The following is a 20,084-nucleotide window of genomic DNA, read 5'->3' as shown; positions in this document are numbered from 1 at the left end:
AATTTCCCACACTTATAGAGAATACTAGCTGTACTCGCCCGCTTCGCTGGGCATTTAAAATTAACATTATTATTTATTATCATAATTAGGGAGTCCAACTCATATAATTATTAGCCTATCCATTAAGTACATGTATTTTCTACGTGGATACCAAGTTTCAAGTCAATCGGACGCACGGTTCAGTAGTTATAACGGAACATCCGTACAAAGCACTGTAGATTTATATATTAGTACCTATAGATAGAGAAGGAGTGAAGAATGTTTTTATTATTTTTATTATGTATAAAAATGCATTAAATCAATAAAAATAACATTGTGTTATGTCAAATACATGGTAGTGTACACGCACTACACACACTTAAAAATATATAATATACTTTGTGTTTATTATTAAATTTTTATTATTATTTAAAGTCTGTGGTCAAACTGAGAATAGATTAATATTGTTTGTCTTTAATATTATTTGTCTATAGTGTAGTCTTGGCGAAATCTGTGATTGACAATAGAACCATAATAATTTTCAAACTAATAATTTCAATTAATTATATTCGAGTTTCGACTACTGGGGAACCACTAGTCAAAATTTAATATCCATAATTACGATCCATAAATTTTCACTACCACCAGATAATCTAGACTCCTTAAGATCATTGATGCGATATGTTATAAGAAGTGTGTATACGAGTATATTATAGCATAGCATTTAGTATATAACATAATTAATAGGTGTAATCCCGTATGTGCCCCTAATAAGGCGGCCCACGCAGAAACATAGGCTTCTTCATAATTGTAAACTAGGATTAAGATGATTATTAAACATGGAATACACGCAAGAAGACGTTTTCCTTTAATAACTCCCAAAGTACAACATTACAGGATAAGTCAAAGGCTTTACTCACCAGGTTCGTCGACCTTGTAGGACACGTCGCAGGATCCGTCCTTCCTGTCCTTGAAGTCGATCTCGGCCTTGCTGGGCCCCTCCAGGGAGATGGCCAGCTGTCCGGCGCCAGCCTCACGGGTCCAAACGTTGAACTCATTGAATCTAGGGAATTACAAACGAACACTTTGGAGATTGTATACAAAGGGACTGATCTCCACATCTGGGTCTCTGGAGTTGAGTCTAGAGTTGGACGCAAATTACGTCTTTGTGGGTAGAGCTTCAGCGGTACCTACATGTGTTTTTCTGTTAATTAATTTAATTAGATATATTTCATTCAAATAGTATTCGATCTGTCTTTCTGTAGAATATTCTAGAACGTCTCATTCATCATTCTCCTGCCCTTCTCACAGTCACCTGGGGTCACTCCCCTCTTACACGTATCGTTTTTCACGCAATCCATCCATTTCTTCTTAGTCTACCTCTTCCTCTATAGTTTTTCACATTCATAGTTAACACTCTCTTACCAACCTCATTGTCATTTCGTCTCATCACATGCCCATACCATCCCAAACGGGCACTTCTCAACTTCTCTGTCACAGCACTTTCAGTCTTCCTCTAACATATTCATTCCGTATTCTATCTATTCTCGTTACTCCACAATCCATCGCAACATTCGCATCTCTGCTGCATTCAATCGCCTTTAATCAGCCATTTTAGTTTGGCTGCAATCGCTAGAACATCTCAGAATTAGAATAGAATAGAATCTCAGAATATAATTCCAGAACATCTCAAACTGCCAAATGGATCCAATAAACGTCTACTTGAAGGTCGTTTTAAATCGATGATGAATTTAATGGACGTGCCAGATTTAGATCGAGAAGTTCTCGCACGATAACCATTTTCTCATCACGTCTGTGATGGAACACTGTAACGTACCTGCCAGCTTCTCCTCGCTCCAGACCTCCACCGCCGGCCTTCACCAAGTGAGCACCGGAGTCCCGTAGAGGACCCACGGTAAACTGGAACGGAGATCCTGTGGGGGGAAAGCCATCATTGCATCAGCCATCGAACTGCATCCCTGAGAGTATAGGGGAGGGGAGTATGGAAATAGTGATCGTATTGACATAATTTGACAGGGCGGTATTTATACCTTAGTAACAGTTCTAAGAAAAGGAACTTCTTCTATGAGAGGAAGTATCTGGAAGGGGGATTACATCTTCATTTATAATGAATTATTCAACAATATAAATCGGAATGGAATAACACAAAGTAGATTGTCTGAAATTTATTAAATGCCAAATGAAACGAGATGAGATAAATTGAAAGTGGTCCAATGAAGCAATGAATATTCGCAAGACCCTAACGGACTTTTGGGGGAGCTTAAGAATCTATGTCCAGCGGCTATATCCTAACACTTGGACACGGTACGAGTCACCACACTATTCGTATTAGTTGTACACTACTTTTCTCCTCGTGTATCCAAAGAATCGAAGACGTCACTTAAATGTCAGTGTCAAGTTATAAAGAGAACATCTGAATTTCAAGGAAATGTTTCGGTAGCTAAGATGAAGCGTAAATTAGCGAAGTGGAGTAGCTGGTTTGTATGATGTTTCTCTGGATGTGGGAAGGAACTTATCGATCTGGCGTCAAGTGGTTACGTAAAGTCTGCAAGTGGAGCTCGCACTAATCTTTAACCAACATTCAGCTTTTCATTAATAAGCAGCTAATTTTTTAAACACATCTTTATTTCACACACGAACCTACCGGGAATATGGATTTCCCTGTATTTTACAGAGACGGTGTGAACGCCGAGTTCCTTGGGCACGAAGTGGACGGAGTACAGGCCGTCTTCGACCTCCTGGATTTCAGCGTCTTCGGAGACTCCCCCAGGGCTGGTCACGGTGGCGGCCAGGTCGAATGATGTGATACCTATAAAAAGACACAAGCCACAATGAGTTCCAAACAGAAACAATCGAACCGAAAGCAAAACTACAATCTAAAGCCCTATTCTGGGGTACTCGTCAGTAAATCCGGCCAAAAAATTAGGAATAAGTTTTCAATATGTCTTCTCATAAATAGTACACTATTCTACAATTTTCCCCTGTGTTATGTACACTGCAAACAGACATGTTATACAAGTAGAAGTAAATACGCAGAGATCTTTAATGCCAAATATGAGAGAGACCAAAAAGTTAACTGAGAGACTTGCTTTGGTCAGATTCGAAATTAATTAGGAGAGAAGCTATGCAAGAGCATTTTCTTAACAATAAAATTCGGACCATCTGGCCTCGTCCTGTTTGTATTAGTTTCCTGTTTGTATTAGTTATATCCTTTAGATATGGCTGCTGGTCTGAAGGTATACATCCTTATAAGAATTGTTTCTTTCTTTTTATATATTTGCACTGCTCTTGCCAGTTAGCTAGAGTTAGCAAATTCTCTCAGGTTGAGCCCGTGAGCTCACCTACCCGTCCGAGCGTAGCTGGAATAGCCTATTACACTACCAGCGAATAGGTAGAGGAAAGAAGTGGTGGTACCTAATGGGACTCGCAATATGCCCCACTGCCAATCCAGAGAAGATGAACACAAGTTCCGAGAGACATTTTACTGGCGGTAGGACCTCTTGTGAGTCCGCGCGGGCAGGTACCACCACCCTGCCTATTTTTGCCGTAAAGCAGTAATGCGTTTCGGTTTGAAGGGTGGGGCAGCCGTTGCAACTATACTTGAGACCTTAGAACTTATATCTCAAGGTGGGTGGCACATTTACGTTGCGAATGTCTATGTGCTCCAGTAACCACTTAACACCAGGTGGGCTGTGAACTCGTCCACTCAGCTAAGCAATAAAAAAAAACATCATCAGAACCGTTGGTCTACCGAACGATGAGTCCCGCTAAGAGACCATGACCTTGCCTTAAAAATATCACTCACCAGGCATTTTGAAGGTCAGCTTGCAGTTGGTGCCCACTTCGGTGAGGGGGGCAGAGTCGCGATGCCTCTGAATCTTCTCGCGCTGTCTGTTGCTGCCTTCACCGGTCACCTGTGGACCGAAGCAGACCATTCCTTACAGTAACTATTTTTGTCTTCTTTCTTCCTCTCCATCGCTTCCTCATTATTGAGGATCGTGACTCCGTTTCAGCTTGTCGACTTATGTCTTACTTTCCGCAAAAACCTCTTCAAGTTAATTGCAGACTTTTTATTACGCTAATTCGTTAGACCAGTTCACGGCGTCATTGGTATTGAGTTAATGGAGTGCGTGGACATCACAGCACGAATGCCGCCGCCCAGTTTGAGACGTGAGGTGCTTTGTCAGTTGTCTAATAAAAATAGAATGATCGAAATCGGTTTACCTATAATAATGTTCTGAGGTAACACATATAAAAAATACCCTTGAATTGAGAATAGCCTCCTTTTTTGAAGTCGATAAATATTAGCATAAATGTGTTTTTAACTAAGTTGCCTTCATTAGAATTTAATCTGCATTACCTTTGGTTGACTAGTAAAGAATAGGTACATTAGCCAGCCGCCAGTGCGATATATACATGCATCAGGAAAAGTACCTTGACGGTGAAGGGAGATCCCTCGACATGGTGATCAGCGAATTTAAGGTTGACGATGTAGTATCCCGGCTCTGTGGGCTTGTAGCTGATCGCCAGCACGCCATCCTTGCTGTCAGCGCACTGGATTTCCGCTTTACTGGGACCTGGAAGGACATAACCCTCACTCACTACTCACTTGATATTCAAACTTCAAATTATAATAATATAAAATACTAGCTGTACCCGTCCGCTTCGCTGGGCATTTAAAATTTAAAATTATTATTTCTCACCCGACAAATATTCTCATCATTAACGCCCCCACAACTGGTGAAGGGAGTCCAACACTCATATAAATATTAGCCTATCCATTAAATCAATGTATTTTCTACATGAATACCATGTTTCAAGTCAATCGGATGCATAGTTCTGTAGTTATAACGGAACATCCGTAAAAGTCACCGTTGATTTATATATTAGTATAGATTCATCTGATTATCTCTTCTCTATTCTTCTCATAGATTATTTTCATTTAACGACATGCAATGACAATGAACTACATTAAAACACTGATCTCAAAGAACCTTTATAGAGATGAATTTATAATGCTAATTTTAGGTGATCTCCATACCTTCGATGGAGAGAGAGAGACCGCCGTAGCCAGCGTTCCTGGTGTCCACGGAGAACGTGTTCTCGCACTGAGTCTTGCCTTCCTTCAGAGCGGTTCCGGAGACCTGCCACATGAGGAATTGGTTGGTTTTAATGTACATTGAGATTTTGAGAATTCAATATCTGTGTATCTTAGATTAGGGGCGAGCAACCTTTTAATTAATGGGCCAATTTAATTTTTTTTTTGGCATGCCGCACATAGTTTAACTCTTATTAATAATTTATGAAATATTTATTTATAATAAATTTTAGAATTAAAAAAATATATATAAAACTAAAAAAAAATATATGATTAAATATATGATTATGATAAAAATAATATGATTTCATAAACAAATTGTAAAGCAAGATAAAAACAAACAAGAAAAGAACTTGTATTAGACCAATATGATGAAAAAGTAAATTTTGCGCTAAAATTCAAAGCGAAATAATTGATGTGTGGTGGTGAAAGTGGTTGATTACCAGAATCCATTCAGGTCACAACTTGAAGACCCTCTTAGAGGACTGTGAGGAAGTCATCCGCGAAGCTACGAACCTTAACTTTCTTAGCGTCACCGACTTCTTGCTCGTGGACGGTGATGTTGAAAGGAGAGTTCTGAATGTGGACGCCCATTTTCTTGACGGAGACGATGTGCTGGCCGGCCTCGCGAGGAGTGAAGCTGATGCCGATGTTCCCAGACGGCAACCGTTTGAGGAAGCACGGCTCCTCAAGGCCGGAAGGAGCCTAAGGGATTAACAATGCAAATTGAGATTATCACATAAATAAATGATAAATAAATAAATCTATATATATAAAAATGAATAGCTGTTCGTTAGTCTCGCTAAAACTCGAGAACGGCTGGACCGATTTGGCTAATTTTGGTCTTGAATTATTTGTTGAAGTCCAGAGCAGGTTTAAAAGGTGGATAAATATGAAAATGCTCGGAATTTGTTTTCCCTTTGATGTGTCCCCCGTCGGATGGATTTCTTTTGTTTGTTTCAAGTTTATTTTATACAAATCTTTAGGTCTTCTATTTATCAATTGAGGCACTACGAAGTCTGCCGGGTCAACTAGTAACTAATAACTAATATAAATGTAATAACTAGGAAATAATAAATATTTACGAACAATTACACCACGCTAACTGGTCCCGTGCTAAGTTCGCACATACATATATTTAATATACATCCATAGCCCTGGAAAAGACATTTTATATTTATCATACAAATATCTTCCCTAGGCGGGATTCGAACCCGCGACCCCCTGGTGTAGTGACCATGTCACTTACCACTACACCAGACGGCCGTTAAATATACGCAAACGTATGCCTTTCAATTTAAAGATGTTATTATAAATGTGATAAATGAAAACCGAATAGCAATAACGAGACTGTTGCAAAGATACCCCATACTTAAAACATCTATTTAGCATTTAGTGAGGATGTTTTTTTAATTATTTAATTTTTTCAAATCAAATCTAATCAATTTTTTTTTATTCAACATAAATGAAAGTATAGTATGCGCGCGAGTTCATGTCCATCGGGGCCAGAGGCGACGCGCGGGGACAGCTCGCCCCACCTTCGCCCGCCTCCCCGCATTTGTCTGACATCAAGTGTTGTCCGTGACGGTTGTGACGCGCGCTTATCGATATCGAAAATTTACGCTAACGCTATTGTGTTATTTAACCATAACTATTCAGCTTCTAACAAGTTCAGTTAGAAAAAAGATACATAGTGATTCCGACTCTGATCTGTCGGTTGTCTTTTCATTCGATAGTGATTGAATTGGAATTTAAAAAATATTTTTCTCTATTAGAAATAAACAAGTAATTACTTATCACATTTATTTTATTTCATAAATTGCAAAATTACCTTAAGTTACATTAAACCAAATTGACAGCTGTTGACTACATCGGTAGTTATTATCGACATTACCATTATTAATTAGGTCACAGTACTACCGCATTCCTCAGGATGGACATGAACTCGCGCACCTACAGTACACACTTGTTGAACGTCGAAAAGAACTACCGCCAATTCACAAAAACTAGCCTCCGTCCTGAGAAGAACTGGCAAGAAACTCACTCACTCCTTTTTTTTTTAATTATGTGATTTTTTTTTAATTTTCTCTTTTACTAGAAGTATTATAACGTAACAATTATTGCAATATTGAAATGAGCGAGCGACTTATTCCCATTATGCCACCCACTATTGCATATAGGTGGGTGGACAAGCTCACGGCCCACCTGATGTTAAGTAGTTACCGGAGCCCATAGACATCTACAACGCAAATGCCGCCACCAAACTTGAACGATCACCGGATGTATTAGATCAAACTTACCTGGATGGAAGCGTTGAGACTGCGAATGTCATCGTCATTGACTTTACCGGGTAGTGTGACCTCGCTGCAGCTCCCGACAGAGATTTGATTCCTCTTTCGGCCCTCGCCGGTCACCTACAAAAACCACAAACAATGAATCTTGTTCATTAGCTGAAATCTAGTCGAGTTTTTTAAAAAGATTTAAATTTGAAGGTCTTAAGTCCGTTGCTAAGCCTCTAAAATTCTATACAACAAACAAAAAAAAAACATCGATTAGTATATCTCGGATTCATACAATGAAAATCTACAAAGATAGGTCACTTCAGACGTATAATAATGATTTACGATTTTCAACTATAACTTAAGGTCTCAAAGCTTACACCATTTTTAGGCGAACAACTTAGCACATTTTGACTAATTAATTAAGTAGGAAGATAGGAAATTGGGGCGTCCTAAATGAAAGTGAGAAAGACGACATACGGTCCACCTGATGGTGAGTGGTTACCGCCGCCCATGGACTTTAGTAATGCCAGGGGCAGAGCCAAGCCGCTGCCTACCGTTAAGCACATTCCACAAGCCTCGTTTGAAAAAGGACATGTCATAGCACACGGGAAACACCGTGGAGGGGAGCTCATTCCAAAGCCGGATGGTGTGTGGCAAAAAAGGTCTCTGGAAACACACTGTGAATGAAGGCAGTCGCTCTAGGTAGTATGGATGAACTCTACTCTACGGGCGGTGCGATGGTAAAAACGAGATGATGGAATCATCTCAAACAATTCCTCAGAGCACTCCAATGAATTACCTTGGCCACGAACGGTGAACCCTTGATGTGTTTGTCGCCGAACCTGACCGAGATCTTGTATTCCCCAGGAGCGGTGGGCAGATAGGACACGGAGACGGTGCCATCCTTGTTGTCGTGGCAAGTTATCTGGTGGCCAAAAAAGCTGATGGTTAGAAGTTCTTTATAGGTATACTATCTTCCCACCCATCTTGAGAAATGAGGTCGACAATCCCAATTGAATTACAAAATAGTTACCCCACCCTTATATTATTAATAGCTGTAAAATCCAAAACTTGACCACCGACAGGATAATTTAGCAATATGAAGTAACTGTATTAATGGACAAATGAATGTAATTAAACCAATTTTCACAGCTTAATCTCGGGTTTAATTCGTCCGTGACTATATACACTGAAAGCAGTTTGAAAAGTGGCCTTTTTTCCTACTTATGCTGATAGCCTTGAGAGGCTATTTCAGCTTTGCCCTAACATGTAGGTGAGCTCACGGTGGGCAAACCGGAGTGTTGCTAACACTGGCCCTAGCAAGAGCAGTGCTTCGCAGAATCTACCACAAGATCGGAAACGCAACCCACTGAGAAGATCCGGCGAGAAACTCAGTGGGCTGTGTCTGTGGGTTAATTCAGTGACCGGTGCTTGTGGTACTTAAAAGCATCGTTAATGGATCTAGAAGTGGTCTTAATCATGTCTACGACGTACAAAAATGCTGCATTAATGAATAATGACATACTTTTAGGGACATTTGGGCATTACGAGTTTATTGAATACGATTCTGGGTTACAATTTCTTCAATTCCTTCCTTACAGTTGCAGAAGTTTCTAACCAGAGATATTGGAACGCAAGTTTTTAAAAAAATGGATGAACTTACCTCAGCTTTGCTAGGACCCTCAACGGCCATAGACAGTCCACCGGCACCGGCGCCCTTCGTGCTGATGGTGAACTGGCTCGGCTCTCCACTAACGCCATTGATCAGACCGGGACCGTAGGCGGTTACGTAGCCCGAGGAAATGGAGTCCACGTGGAACTTGTACGGGGAGCCTATAAATAAAATCGGTGGCTTCAATTAGTATACTTCTTGATAACAGTGTTTATACACTTAAAATTTTGAAGTTAGCTACGGTATATAGCTAACTATAGCACTAAGCTATAACACTAAGCATGCTATATAGCATGTGTAATATCTTCTCTGTGCTAAACCGGTAGTATCAATTTATAGTGGCAGTCATTCGTAAACATACGTGAGGTATATATTACGTTCGAATATTATTGCTGGTGGTAGGACCTCTTGTGAGTCCGCACGGGTAGCCACCACTCGGCCTAATTCCGTCGTGAAGCAGTAACGCGTTTCGGATTGAAGGGTGGAGCAGCCGTTGTAACTATACTGAAACCTTAGAACTTATATCTCAAGGTGGGTGGCGTATTTACGTTATAGATGTCTATGGGCTCCAGTAACCACTTAGCACCAGGTGGGCTGTGAGCTCGTTCACCCATCTAAGCAATAAAAAATAAATAAATAAATTATTCGGTATCAGTCTGTGGGATTCGAACACAGGCACAGTTGTATCGCTCGATAACAATGTACTGGGCATCTTATCCTTTAAGCCACGACAATTATTTGGGTAAATTTATCGTATTAAGATTAATTGTCAAGTACAACCACTAATCTTCGTGTGAGAGCTCTGATCATTGATATTTTATATGTAAAAAGAAGCAGATATGTTTCAAGCGCACGTCAAGTGACAACTTGAAAACAGGCCAATTGGGACGTTTCGTCTTTAGTCGCGTCTAAACAAATGCAATAATAATATAACAAGTGCAATCGTTCCAATTATAGCTATCTTTTTTACTCACGCGCTTATCCCATCTTTTGTACTTTTCATTAATGCTATTTGTCAACATGTGTGTGTACTATATCGGTAGGTATGTAGATATATATGGCGCGATCAGATTTGAAGAGTCAGTTACTATGAAGATAACATATCTGTTGTATAAAAAATCATTGGCTCTGATTTGATTTACCTAAACGCATGTATCCATAGACACCAAAATCGGTAGGGAGTCGGTAGATAACCCATCCGTTAGAACCCATAATGCGACTAGCCACGAGTTATCATACACGGATTGTATAAATTAACGTTTCCATTTCATTAGTTAGCCTTCTTCTTCTAACCGTCGTGCGTGTTCGTGAGCTTCTTACACGTTTATTAAGTCAACGATCTAAATAGTGACAGTGACAAGTCGTTGTGGCCTAAAGGATAAGACGTCCGATGCATTCGTGTTGAGCGATGCACCGGTGTTCGAATCTCAGGCGGGTACCAACTTTTCTAATGAAATACGCACTCAACAAATGTTCACGATTGACTACCACGGTGAAGGAATAACATCGTGTAATAAAAAACAAACCCACAAAATTATAATTTGTGTAATTACTGGTGAAAGAACCTCTTATGAGTCCGCGCGGGTAGGTACCACCACCCTGCCTATTTTTGCCGTGAAGCAGTAATGAGTTTAGGTTTGAAGGGTGGGGCAACCGTTGTAACTATACTTGAGACCTTAGAATTACATGTAGATGTATACTTGTAGATGTCTATGGACTCCAGTAACCATTTAACACCAGGTGTGATGTGAGCTCGTCCACCCAACGAAGCAAAGAAAAAAAGAAAAAAAAAAGATGCTTACCTCAAGTTGTTTCTAATTTATTTATTGACATTGTTAATGCTGTGACGACTCATAAAGTCTGTTCTTTCATTTAAGGACATGCAAAAGCCTACCTTGAACGTGTTCTCCGTTATATTTGACGTAGAGCTCGTGAACGCCTTCCTCGCGAGGGTCGTATTTGATGCTGACGGTACCATCGCGGTTATCTTCAATGACGGGCTGGTCAATGTGGCCGCTGGGCATCTTTACTTCGGCTGCGAAACGAAATGTCGAATAAAATTATTTCATCTGAGCGAATTGCGGCAGTTTCTCCTGTGTAATAGGAATCATTTTTGAGTGATGTTTAGTGATCGGTGTGTAAGCCTTCAAACCATTTAAAATTTTACGCCCTCTACAAATTACAAAGTCTGAAAAAGTATTATGTTCAGTATTCTATTCAATCTCGACATTTAGAGCCTAAAAGATTAAAATTCTAATCGCTGTGTACAATATAGAACGAATCTTAGATGAAAATGTATCCAAGAGAACTTTTCAAATGTTACTCTTTTTTTTTAAGCGCCAATATTTTTCGTTAAAGTCGTTAATAACATTATAATTTGTTTGAGAGCATGGTGTCGCCGCATATTTTCGCGATTCTGACGTCGCTTTTGCGTCAATACATCGGACGTACAGAAATAAATTGACAAACAGCGGTCTTTATCAATTCGGCGACAGGTTACAAAAGTTATACAATGATTCGCTGAACATCCCAACGAGAATTTTGTAACAGTTCAGTGATGTTATTATATAAAATAACAGGTAGTTCATCTAAAAATAATGTTTTTAATTGGCCAGGTAAAAATATGTAGGAGGCGTTAATTAAAATACATGTCACAGACAAAATCAATCGCCGGAAGCCAATTTTTTTGGGTGATTCCTTAGAGGGATTCAAGATGCCTGAATAAATTTGTCTTGCCCAGACACGCTCAGCTGTGGTAATTAAAATCCAAAGAACTTGGTTAACAACTCAATTTTACAACAGACACGCAAAACAATGTCTATCCATTTTATGTTCTCTAAAAGCCATTTTTATAAGAGGAAGGTATTTTTTAACCATATAAAATAAGAGTTCGGCATTATTATGAAAATACAAGAAAACGAATGTTTATTTTATGCATAAAGTATTTGAACATTCAATTAATGTATTTCTTTATAATAATAAAATTCAAATAATAGAACCAAAACCAGATAAAGTAAACGAAACACCAAAAGAAGACACAGAGAAAGCCCTATACTATTGCCAAACTTGCAATGGTGACATAACCCATTAAAGGTTAATGTCAGACAAGCGGTCGGTCGCAAAACTCATGACAAATCCATACGCGCAATATTAAAAGGACATACTGCGCTGACCTCAAAGAATGTGAACGAAGGATAAGAAGAGAAAGACGATACGATAAGAGTTCATATCGAGGGGTGTAAGGCGGTTTGGTTTAAGCAATATTTTTGTTTAATACGCGACATTGATCCTTATTATTAAAGGCCCGTTTTATTTGGTATAAGTATCAACAATTTGATGTTTTTAATTGAACTTCAATTACCCCATTCAAATAGCCGAAGAAGTTTTTTTTTCATGATGTTTTTTCCAAATATTAAACATTTATTGGCTCCGCTGTAATGTTGCAAAAATGATTGCTTAAATTGCCTTTCGCCCGTCGTTATGATTTGAGGAAGGGAAATCTAGATAGAAAAATATATGGAATTCACGCTGTGATGTGTGATTTTACTAGTGGTAGGACCTCTTGTGAGTCCGCGCGGGTAGGTACCACCACCCTGCCGTGAAGCAGTAATACGTTTCGGTTTGAAGGGTAGAGCACCGTTGTAACTATACTGAGACCTTAAGCTGATATCTCAAGGTGGGTGGCGCATTTACGTTGTAGATATCTATGGGATCCAGTAGCCACTTAACCTCATGTGGGCTGTGAGCTCGTCCACCCAGCAAAGCAATAAAAAAAAATATGCTTGAGTGGGCAAATAGTAAACTTGTTATATCTAGTTAGTGCAATTGAAAATGATCCAAGCACAACCAACCTTTTCTGGAATCAATGTGATAGATCGTCACAAAGTTGAGTGGAGTGAACGTGTATCCAAAAGCGCTTTTGTTGAAGGATATTTTGTGTGTCTCTGCGTAAACTGTTGGCGATTCCTCTTTATCGACCTCAGATACAGAGAAATATTTCTTCGTCGTGTCCAAATAGAACTGGCTTATATCTTGCCAGGAAACTTCTTTTTCGTTGAGGCCAACGAGGGAATTCCAAAGGCCACTCATAAAAGCCATCTAATTAGCATTAATATATTTTTTTATAGCTTGAAACAAATTTACGAATTTTGTGTATATCTTTTACATGTTTTATTTGTGTGTGTTTGTGTGTGTTTATTATGTATCTAATTTGCGTTTTAAAAATCGAAGATTGTTATTTGAGTTTGGTAATTTGAGGTATTGCTTTAAATTTCAAAGCGACCAACAGATTTTCACGTCTAATTAGAGTAAAATGTCTATGATGTCTGAATCATCGTATCTATGTTGTATTAGGGCAGAACATGTTATGAAGATAATAGATATATTAGGATTGTTCCATTAGCATTTTAAAATTTTTGTTTATTTAAAAAATATGCAACAGGCTCTATTTAGATATACAAAATGCTTTTAAAACGTCGTTGCGATATATATCCAGACACCAAAAGCAAACCGTCATAGATTGAATGGAAAAAATTCTATACTCTTTAATTATCTATTATCTATATATAAAAATGAATTGCTGTTCGTTAGTCTCGCTAAAACTCGAGAACTGCTGGACCGATTTGGCTAATTTTGGTCTTGAATTATTTGTGAAAGTCCAGAGAAGGTTTAAAATGTAGATAAATATGAAAATGCTCGAAATTCAATAAAAATCCCCCGGCGTCGGACGGATTCATTTTGTTTGTTTTAAGTTTATTTTATACAAAAGTTTAGGTCTTTTATTTATCAATTGAGGCACTACGAAGTCTGCCGGGTCAGCTAGTTCTAAATAAATATCAGCAACTGTGGTTTAATTTCAATGTGCAAAAATCTTTACACTACATTGATTTTTGGACAACACTTATTCAATCCATAATTCATATGATTACTTTAATTATTAAGTATGTATACATACGTTTTTGTTTTTTTTTCATATTTTATTTTGACATTCTTTTTATTTATATCAAATAAATTATTTACTGCGGTGTATAATGAACCCATAACCTAGTTCAATTTATTTTCAACCTTTCCGCAAACGAAATAATAACTCATTTCAATTAATAAGAGGTAGTAGTATAAATTGCATAGCAAGTTGTAATTGAAATTTCTCCTGGACAATAATTAAATGGAATTTACAAAAAGAATTATTACCAGAGAGACGTACCGAACATTAAAATGACAATTACTTGTATTTATTTTCTTAATGCCAACAGACTTATCGCATGAATTTGTTTTTGAACTCAAAAGCTTAATAGACAGGTTATATAATAATAAAAAGTCCAATTTTTATTTAAATAAAATCCTTTAAGTCTATTTCTGCTCCTCACAAAACAGAGAAAACAGGCACGTGTCGAAAACACCTTAACATTTCATAAAATAATTGAGCTATAAAATATATTTTTTAACGTTTTTCGACAAGTTCTCGAAGCAGTTTCGACTATTAGCAGGTGCTAAAAGCGTTTTATATACGAATACTGATATTTTCGAGTGTTGTATCGCGTCATATTTTATTATTATTGCTTGTGTTTTGTTCCGTATGAAATTGAACGGTGTGAGCCGAATGAATTTCTGTTTTTTTAACAAAAAAGAATCGGTACTAAAATAGCAATAGCAAGCTTAATCGCTAAGCTTCCTGTCACCGTCTTCGTCGAACCCGTCGCTTGCGACGAAGGGCTCGACGAGTGAATTAACCCATAGACACAGCCCACTGAGTTTCTCGCCGGACCTTCTCAGTGGGTCGCGTTTCCGATCCGGTGGTAGATTCTGCGAAGCACGGCTTTTTTTTTTTTTTTTTTTTTTTTTTTTTTTTTTTTTTTTTTTTTTTTTTTTATGATTGAAGGATTACTGGTGGCCCGGAGGCCTTTCCAGTTTCACCAGGACAGGTGGGCGAGCAAAGGCTCAGCCAGGAGGGGTGGGATTTGCTAACAGCTACCCGAGCGCCTCCGAAGGAGACCTAACAACTCAAGAGTAGCTGCTTCGCGAATGAATCTACTACCGGATCGGAATCGCGACCCGCTGAGAAGATCCGGCGAGAAACTCAGCGAGCTGATTCATGGGTTAGGTTGCACGGCGAACTCTTTGTCGAGTTCGACGAGTACGGTTACCGAGGTCCCTAAGCCTGCTCCTAGAGCTGAAGGCGTCTAGTGCAAAGGTTATTGGATCTGATGGATCCGTAAGGACGTGTCTAGGGCGTCGACGGTGATTGGCTCCTGCATGATCAGGATTCGGGGAGTAGTTAGCGGCGGCTACGATAAGGCGATTATCATGACGCATAGCCTTATCGAAGTACCGTTCCGACGCTGACTTCATGTATTTCTGTATAGATTCGAGGCCCAGGTCGTCGTGTAGGTCAACGTTCCTCACGAACCACGGAGCTCCGACGGCTAACCTGCAAAAGCGGGATTGTAGAGATTGAAGGGTGTCTATGTGTGTGCGGGCCGCGTGAGCGAACACCACACTCGCGTAAGTCATGACGGGCCTTATGCAAGTTTTGTAAAGTATCACCTTGTTCCGAAGGGACATTTTACTCCGCTTACAGATCATGGGGTAGAGTCTACCGAGAATAAACGCGGCACGGTCACGGACTGATTTTATATGCGGGCGGAATGTCATCGATGCATCCAGGGTAACGCCCAGGTACTTGACCTTCCTGGCCCAGGGTATGGATTGACTAAAGAGAGTAATCGGGGGTGTGAGATTCCTTCTCCTAATACGGGAGGAAATCCGTGTGGAGCTTCCCCTCTGAAATAGCACCGTAGTACTTTTCGCTGGGTTGATGTCTATGCGCCATTTTCGGAACCACTGTCCTAGGGCTAGGGCTGCGCTCTGAAGCTTCTTCGCGATTAGGGACTTGTTTCTACTGGAATAGTAAACAGTCGTGTCGTCGGCGAATAAAGCTAAATGGGTCGGCGGCGACCGGGGAATATCGTTAACGAATAAGCCAAATAGGAGGGGTGAGAGGACAGAGCCTTGCGGGACTCCAGCTGTAAGAGGTCGTGGGGAGGAGCGGGTTCCCTCGACTCGATATCGAAAAGAGCGGTTCGACAAGAAGTCCCGTATGATGAGCACGAGACTATCCGGCACACCCATGTTGAATAGTTTGAAAATCAAACCGTTGTGCCAGACTTTGTCGAACGCTTTTGCGACGTCGAAGAAGAGAGCTCCCGTGTATAACGGTTTTGGTCGATTAAGCCCTACAAGAATGTGCTCCGTGAGGCGGTGCACCTGTTGAACGCATGAGTGATTTGTACGGAATCCGAATTGTTCATCGATGAGAATGCCCTTGGATGAGACGAAGTCACTGAGGCGTTTGTAGAGCAGACGCTCATACAGTTTGCCTAGAGACATGAGGAGGCTGATCGGGCGGTAGCTCGTCGGATGATTTTTTGGTTTACCGGGTTTATGTATGCCGATAACGTCCGCTTCTTTCCACACCGCGGGAAAGATACAGTTCGCCATAGCGGCATTGAAAATAGATGCCAACATCACGATGAGTTGGACGGGTAGAAGTTTAATAACGCGGTTGGATATACCGTCGGAACCGGGAGCCTTGCGAGGACGTAGGTCTTTGATCAAGTCTTTAACTTCCATCGGGGTGACGGGTGGTAACGCATCCGAGGGTGGCAAGGAGGCTCTGCGTTCTACCTCACTGTCTACTAATTCTACATGAACAGGGTCCACGGATTGAGTGCTGGGCGTACACTGGGTTTGCAATGTATCGGCCAGCAGCTCTGCTTTTTCGTCATCATCGAACGCCGTGAGTCGGCCTGAGGGGCCTACGAGGGGGGGCATAGTTACTACTGTATCCGATTTGAGAGTACGAGCTAAGCGGTAGTAAGACCTTTGGGAGGGCGCGAGTCCTTCTAAGAAATCAGACCATCTAGCATCTCGGACTTCGGCGATGCGAGACTTTACGTCGCGTTGTAGGGCACGCATTCGAATACGATTTTCCGCGGTAGGATACCTGTCGTAGGCACGTATCGAAGCGTTCTTAGCTCTAAGGAGTTCCCTAATATCGTCGGACAATTTGAAGCGGTGAAGGAAGTCCTCCGCTACAACTTGTTTCGATGATCTATCTAATGTCGAGGTGATGTGTGACGTTAAGATGTCTATGGCTTCAGCGGTATCCTGAGGAGACGGGGTAGAGTCCGGGTTAAACGGGAGCGATGGTGGATCAGATTCAGCCAGGCTAATGCCCAGCGTGTGCCAATCAACCACAGTCCTCGTGACGGGAACGGAATCGGGAGCGCGACCGAGCTTCATAACGACGGGACGGTGGTCTGAATCTAACTCTGAAACTACTTCGATCGAGTGTAAGCGCAGAGTTACGTTTTTTAATAACGCTATGTCGAGTATATCCGGGCGATGCGCGATATTTAGCGGGTAGTGAGTCGGTGTTCGCGGAGCGACGATATCGAAGGCGAGATCATCGACTAACGCGTCAAGCCGCCTGCCATTCGGGGTTGTGGTGTGTGAGTTCCACCTGATGTGTTTACAATTTAGGTCGCCCGCCAGAATGACAGAGCTCCCCATGCCGAGCAGCGCCTCGATATCACTGCTTAGAACGATCTTATCCGGTGGAAGATAAACGGACGCGATAACGATCGGCGCGTGTCCCGTCAGTGAGATTCGGCACACTGATGCTTCGATATTAGCGAGCGCGGGAGGATCGAGCGGGACGCAATGCAGGGCTCTTCTATAGTAAGTGACGGTACCACCACCACGAGCAGAGAGCCTGTCGTTCCTGACCATGTTATAGTTCGCGATTTTAGGGTCACGGCGCGCGGGCTTAAGTAGGGTCTCCTGCACTAAAAAGATATCAATTTGATGGTCACGCAAAAAGTCAGAAACCTGATCACGTTGATTTGCGAGACCGTAAGCGTTAAAAAATCCTATCGTTACGGATAGGGGCTTTATTCTACTTATATACGCCATTGATTACCGACGGAGTGAGGGGAGGACGTACGTATTTAATGACGCGTATACGTCGGCGTATTCTTGCACAACGGCGATAAAGTGTTGTGCAGTGGAGGCAGCGCGAATGGCGTCGCCCAAAGCGTTAACGCGCTCAAAGTTGATCGACTGAAAGAAGTCGATCGCTAAAGCGAGATTGTCGGACGCGGTCGGAGGGCAAGTCGCGGGAGAGGGACGAGTCGCGGGGGTGGGACGAATCGCGGAGGAGGGAGTTGTAGCCGTGTTCATGTACGGCAGCGGTTTCGCCCAGGCCGAGACACTGGGCACCGGCGCCGGAACGAACGCTGGCTTAGTCTGCGACACAGAGGGTGCCGAGGCTTTGATGTCTGGGCCGGAAGCTCGGAGGCGGTTTTGGCGGGCGACGCGGCGATTTATTTTCGGGGCTCGGGGGCATCCGCGGTAATTTGCGGGGTGACCCTGTGTTCGACACAGGACGCAGCTAGGCGGTTCCGTCGCGGTTTTTTGATCGCGAGTGCATAGGGCCGTGGCGTGATCGCCTAAGCACTTGACGCATCGGGGGCGCGCGTGACAGTTACGGGAAGAATGCCCGTATAATTGGCAGTTATGGCACTGGCTAGGTGTGCCTTTCTTGTGTGGGGTTTCGACTGCGATTCCGGAAAGGCTACAGACCGTTCGGATGTTAAATATTTGCTTACCCTCGGGGGTAGGCTGGAGGGCGACGAGAACCATATTATATGGCTCCCTTCCGCGGCCTGTGTGCATGCGGTGTACGGAGTTAACCGGTAGGCCTTGTTCGAGAAGGTCGGCCTTGACGAGCTCGGCATCCAACTCTTTAGGGATGCCACGTATAACGGCACGGAGTTCGCGCTCCTCCTGGAGCGTATACGTGTGGAAACTTATACGCTCCTTACGGAGGTAAGAAGAGAGGGCCCTATGGTCGTCGGGTGTTCTAACCTTAATTTGAATGCCGTTCGCGAGGTTACGGGCATTCGTGAAATTGATATTTTTGGCCTTAAGGGCCAGGGAAACTCGTTCCCAAGCTGCCTTCTCTTGAAGGATTACCGGGGGAGGGGTCTGGGTTTTATTTTGTGCCACCGGACGCGGCGACGGAGTGGCACGGGCTGGAGGCGCAACGGGAGTCTGAGGGCGGGGGCGCGACGCGTTCGCGGCTTTGCTAATTTTAGCGGCCGCGGGAGCTCGAGACTCCGCGGCACGCTTCTTACCCTTTTGCACCAGGGTGAATCCATCCGTCGATGAGACGGGGGCAAGGTCGACCTCCATCTCCGAGTCAGAGTCGGAGGACGAGCAGGCGGGCGCAGGTGACCTACAAGTAGGTGTTTTGGAGGGCGCGACGGAGGCTGCGGATGATCGCGCTGCTGGAATGGTGACCACGGCGGACGACGCAGCAGTTTTACTCGCCAGTATAGGCGACGCGGGAACGGCAGGCACGACGGAGGCTGCGGTGCTCGATGCAGAAGCTTTGCACGCATGTACAGGCGACGCAGGAGCAGCGAGCTCGGCGGAGTCCACGAGAGGGCTCGCGGTGTGATCGGCCTTGAAGGCCTGAAACTCGGAAGTGAGCTTTGGGTAGCGAAGCCGGAGAAATTCCGCAAATACAGCGTCCATGATGTCTACGTGCCCAGGTGGGGCTACCCTGGGTCTTAGAAAACACTCGCCTTGCGGCGAGGCCCCAACTTCTCGGACCTGAGCGGTTCTATTGAACACAGGTGGCGATGCGGTACGATTACTACAGGACAAAGAAAAAACACAACAAAACGGAAATAACAAAAAGAAACAAAACAATTAAGCACTTCCAGGAAGACAGTTTGTCGGCAGATGTACCACGAACACAGAAATAACAAAAGGAAACAAAACAAATAAAAACTTCCAGGAAAAACACTTGGTCGGCAGATGTACCACGAACACAGGCCGCGCGAACAATGGCCGGGCTAACAAAAGCCGGGCGAACAAAGGCCGGGCGATCGAGTGGTCGATGAGCACGTCCGCGCGTGACGGGTGCCTCTATCGGAATGCTAGCACGGCTCTTGCTAGGGCCAGT

General features: G+C 42.4%; 1 protein-coding gene across 13 annotated transcripts in view; it reads right to left on the bottom strand.

Moving 5' to 3' along the window:
* The window catches only part of LOC101738519 (filamin-A), a 99,645-nt gene that overhangs the window by 22,688 nt on the left and 56,873 nt on the right, over positions 1-20,084 (bottom strand). For 5 of the 13 annotated variants that reach the window (XR_009976870.1, XR_009976869.1, XM_038020998.2 and 2 more), the window contains 11 exons: positions 10,947-11,087; positions 9,044-9,213; positions 8,180-8,305; positions 7,399-7,512; positions 5,615-5,803; positions 5,042-5,144; positions 4,435-4,577; positions 3,806-3,914; positions 2,645-2,809; positions 1,817-1,913; positions 900-1,042 (listed from right to left, as the gene is read on the bottom strand). Coding sequence is in view for 8 of the 13 variants with exons in the window: in XM_038020998.2 (XP_037876926.1) it covers positions 900-1,042; positions 1,817-1,913; positions 2,645-2,809; positions 3,806-3,914; positions 4,435-4,577; positions 5,042-5,144; positions 5,615-5,803; positions 7,399-7,512; positions 8,180-8,305; positions 9,044-9,213; positions 10,947-11,087 (1,500 nt within the window). In the remaining 5 variants the exon portion in view is untranslated. Of the gene's footprint in view, positions 1-899; positions 1,043-1,816; positions 1,914-2,644; positions 2,810-3,805; positions 3,915-4,434; positions 4,578-5,041; positions 5,145-5,614; positions 5,804-7,398; positions 7,513-8,179; positions 8,306-9,043; positions 9,214-10,946; positions 11,088-12,903; positions 13,258-20,084 lie in introns of all 13 variants that reach the window. The other 8 variants (XR_009976866.1, XR_009976867.1, XM_038020992.2 and 5 more) reach the window with 3 other exon arrangements.

The sequence above is a fragment of the Bombyx mori genome, chromosome 27 (assembly GCF_030269925.1).
Source record: "Bombyx mori chromosome 27, ASM3026992v2".
NCBI classification, from domain to species: Eukaryota; Metazoa; Arthropoda; class Insecta; order Lepidoptera; family Bombycidae; genus Bombyx; species Bombyx mori.
This window is presented reverse-complemented; position numbering and strand designations above follow the sequence as displayed.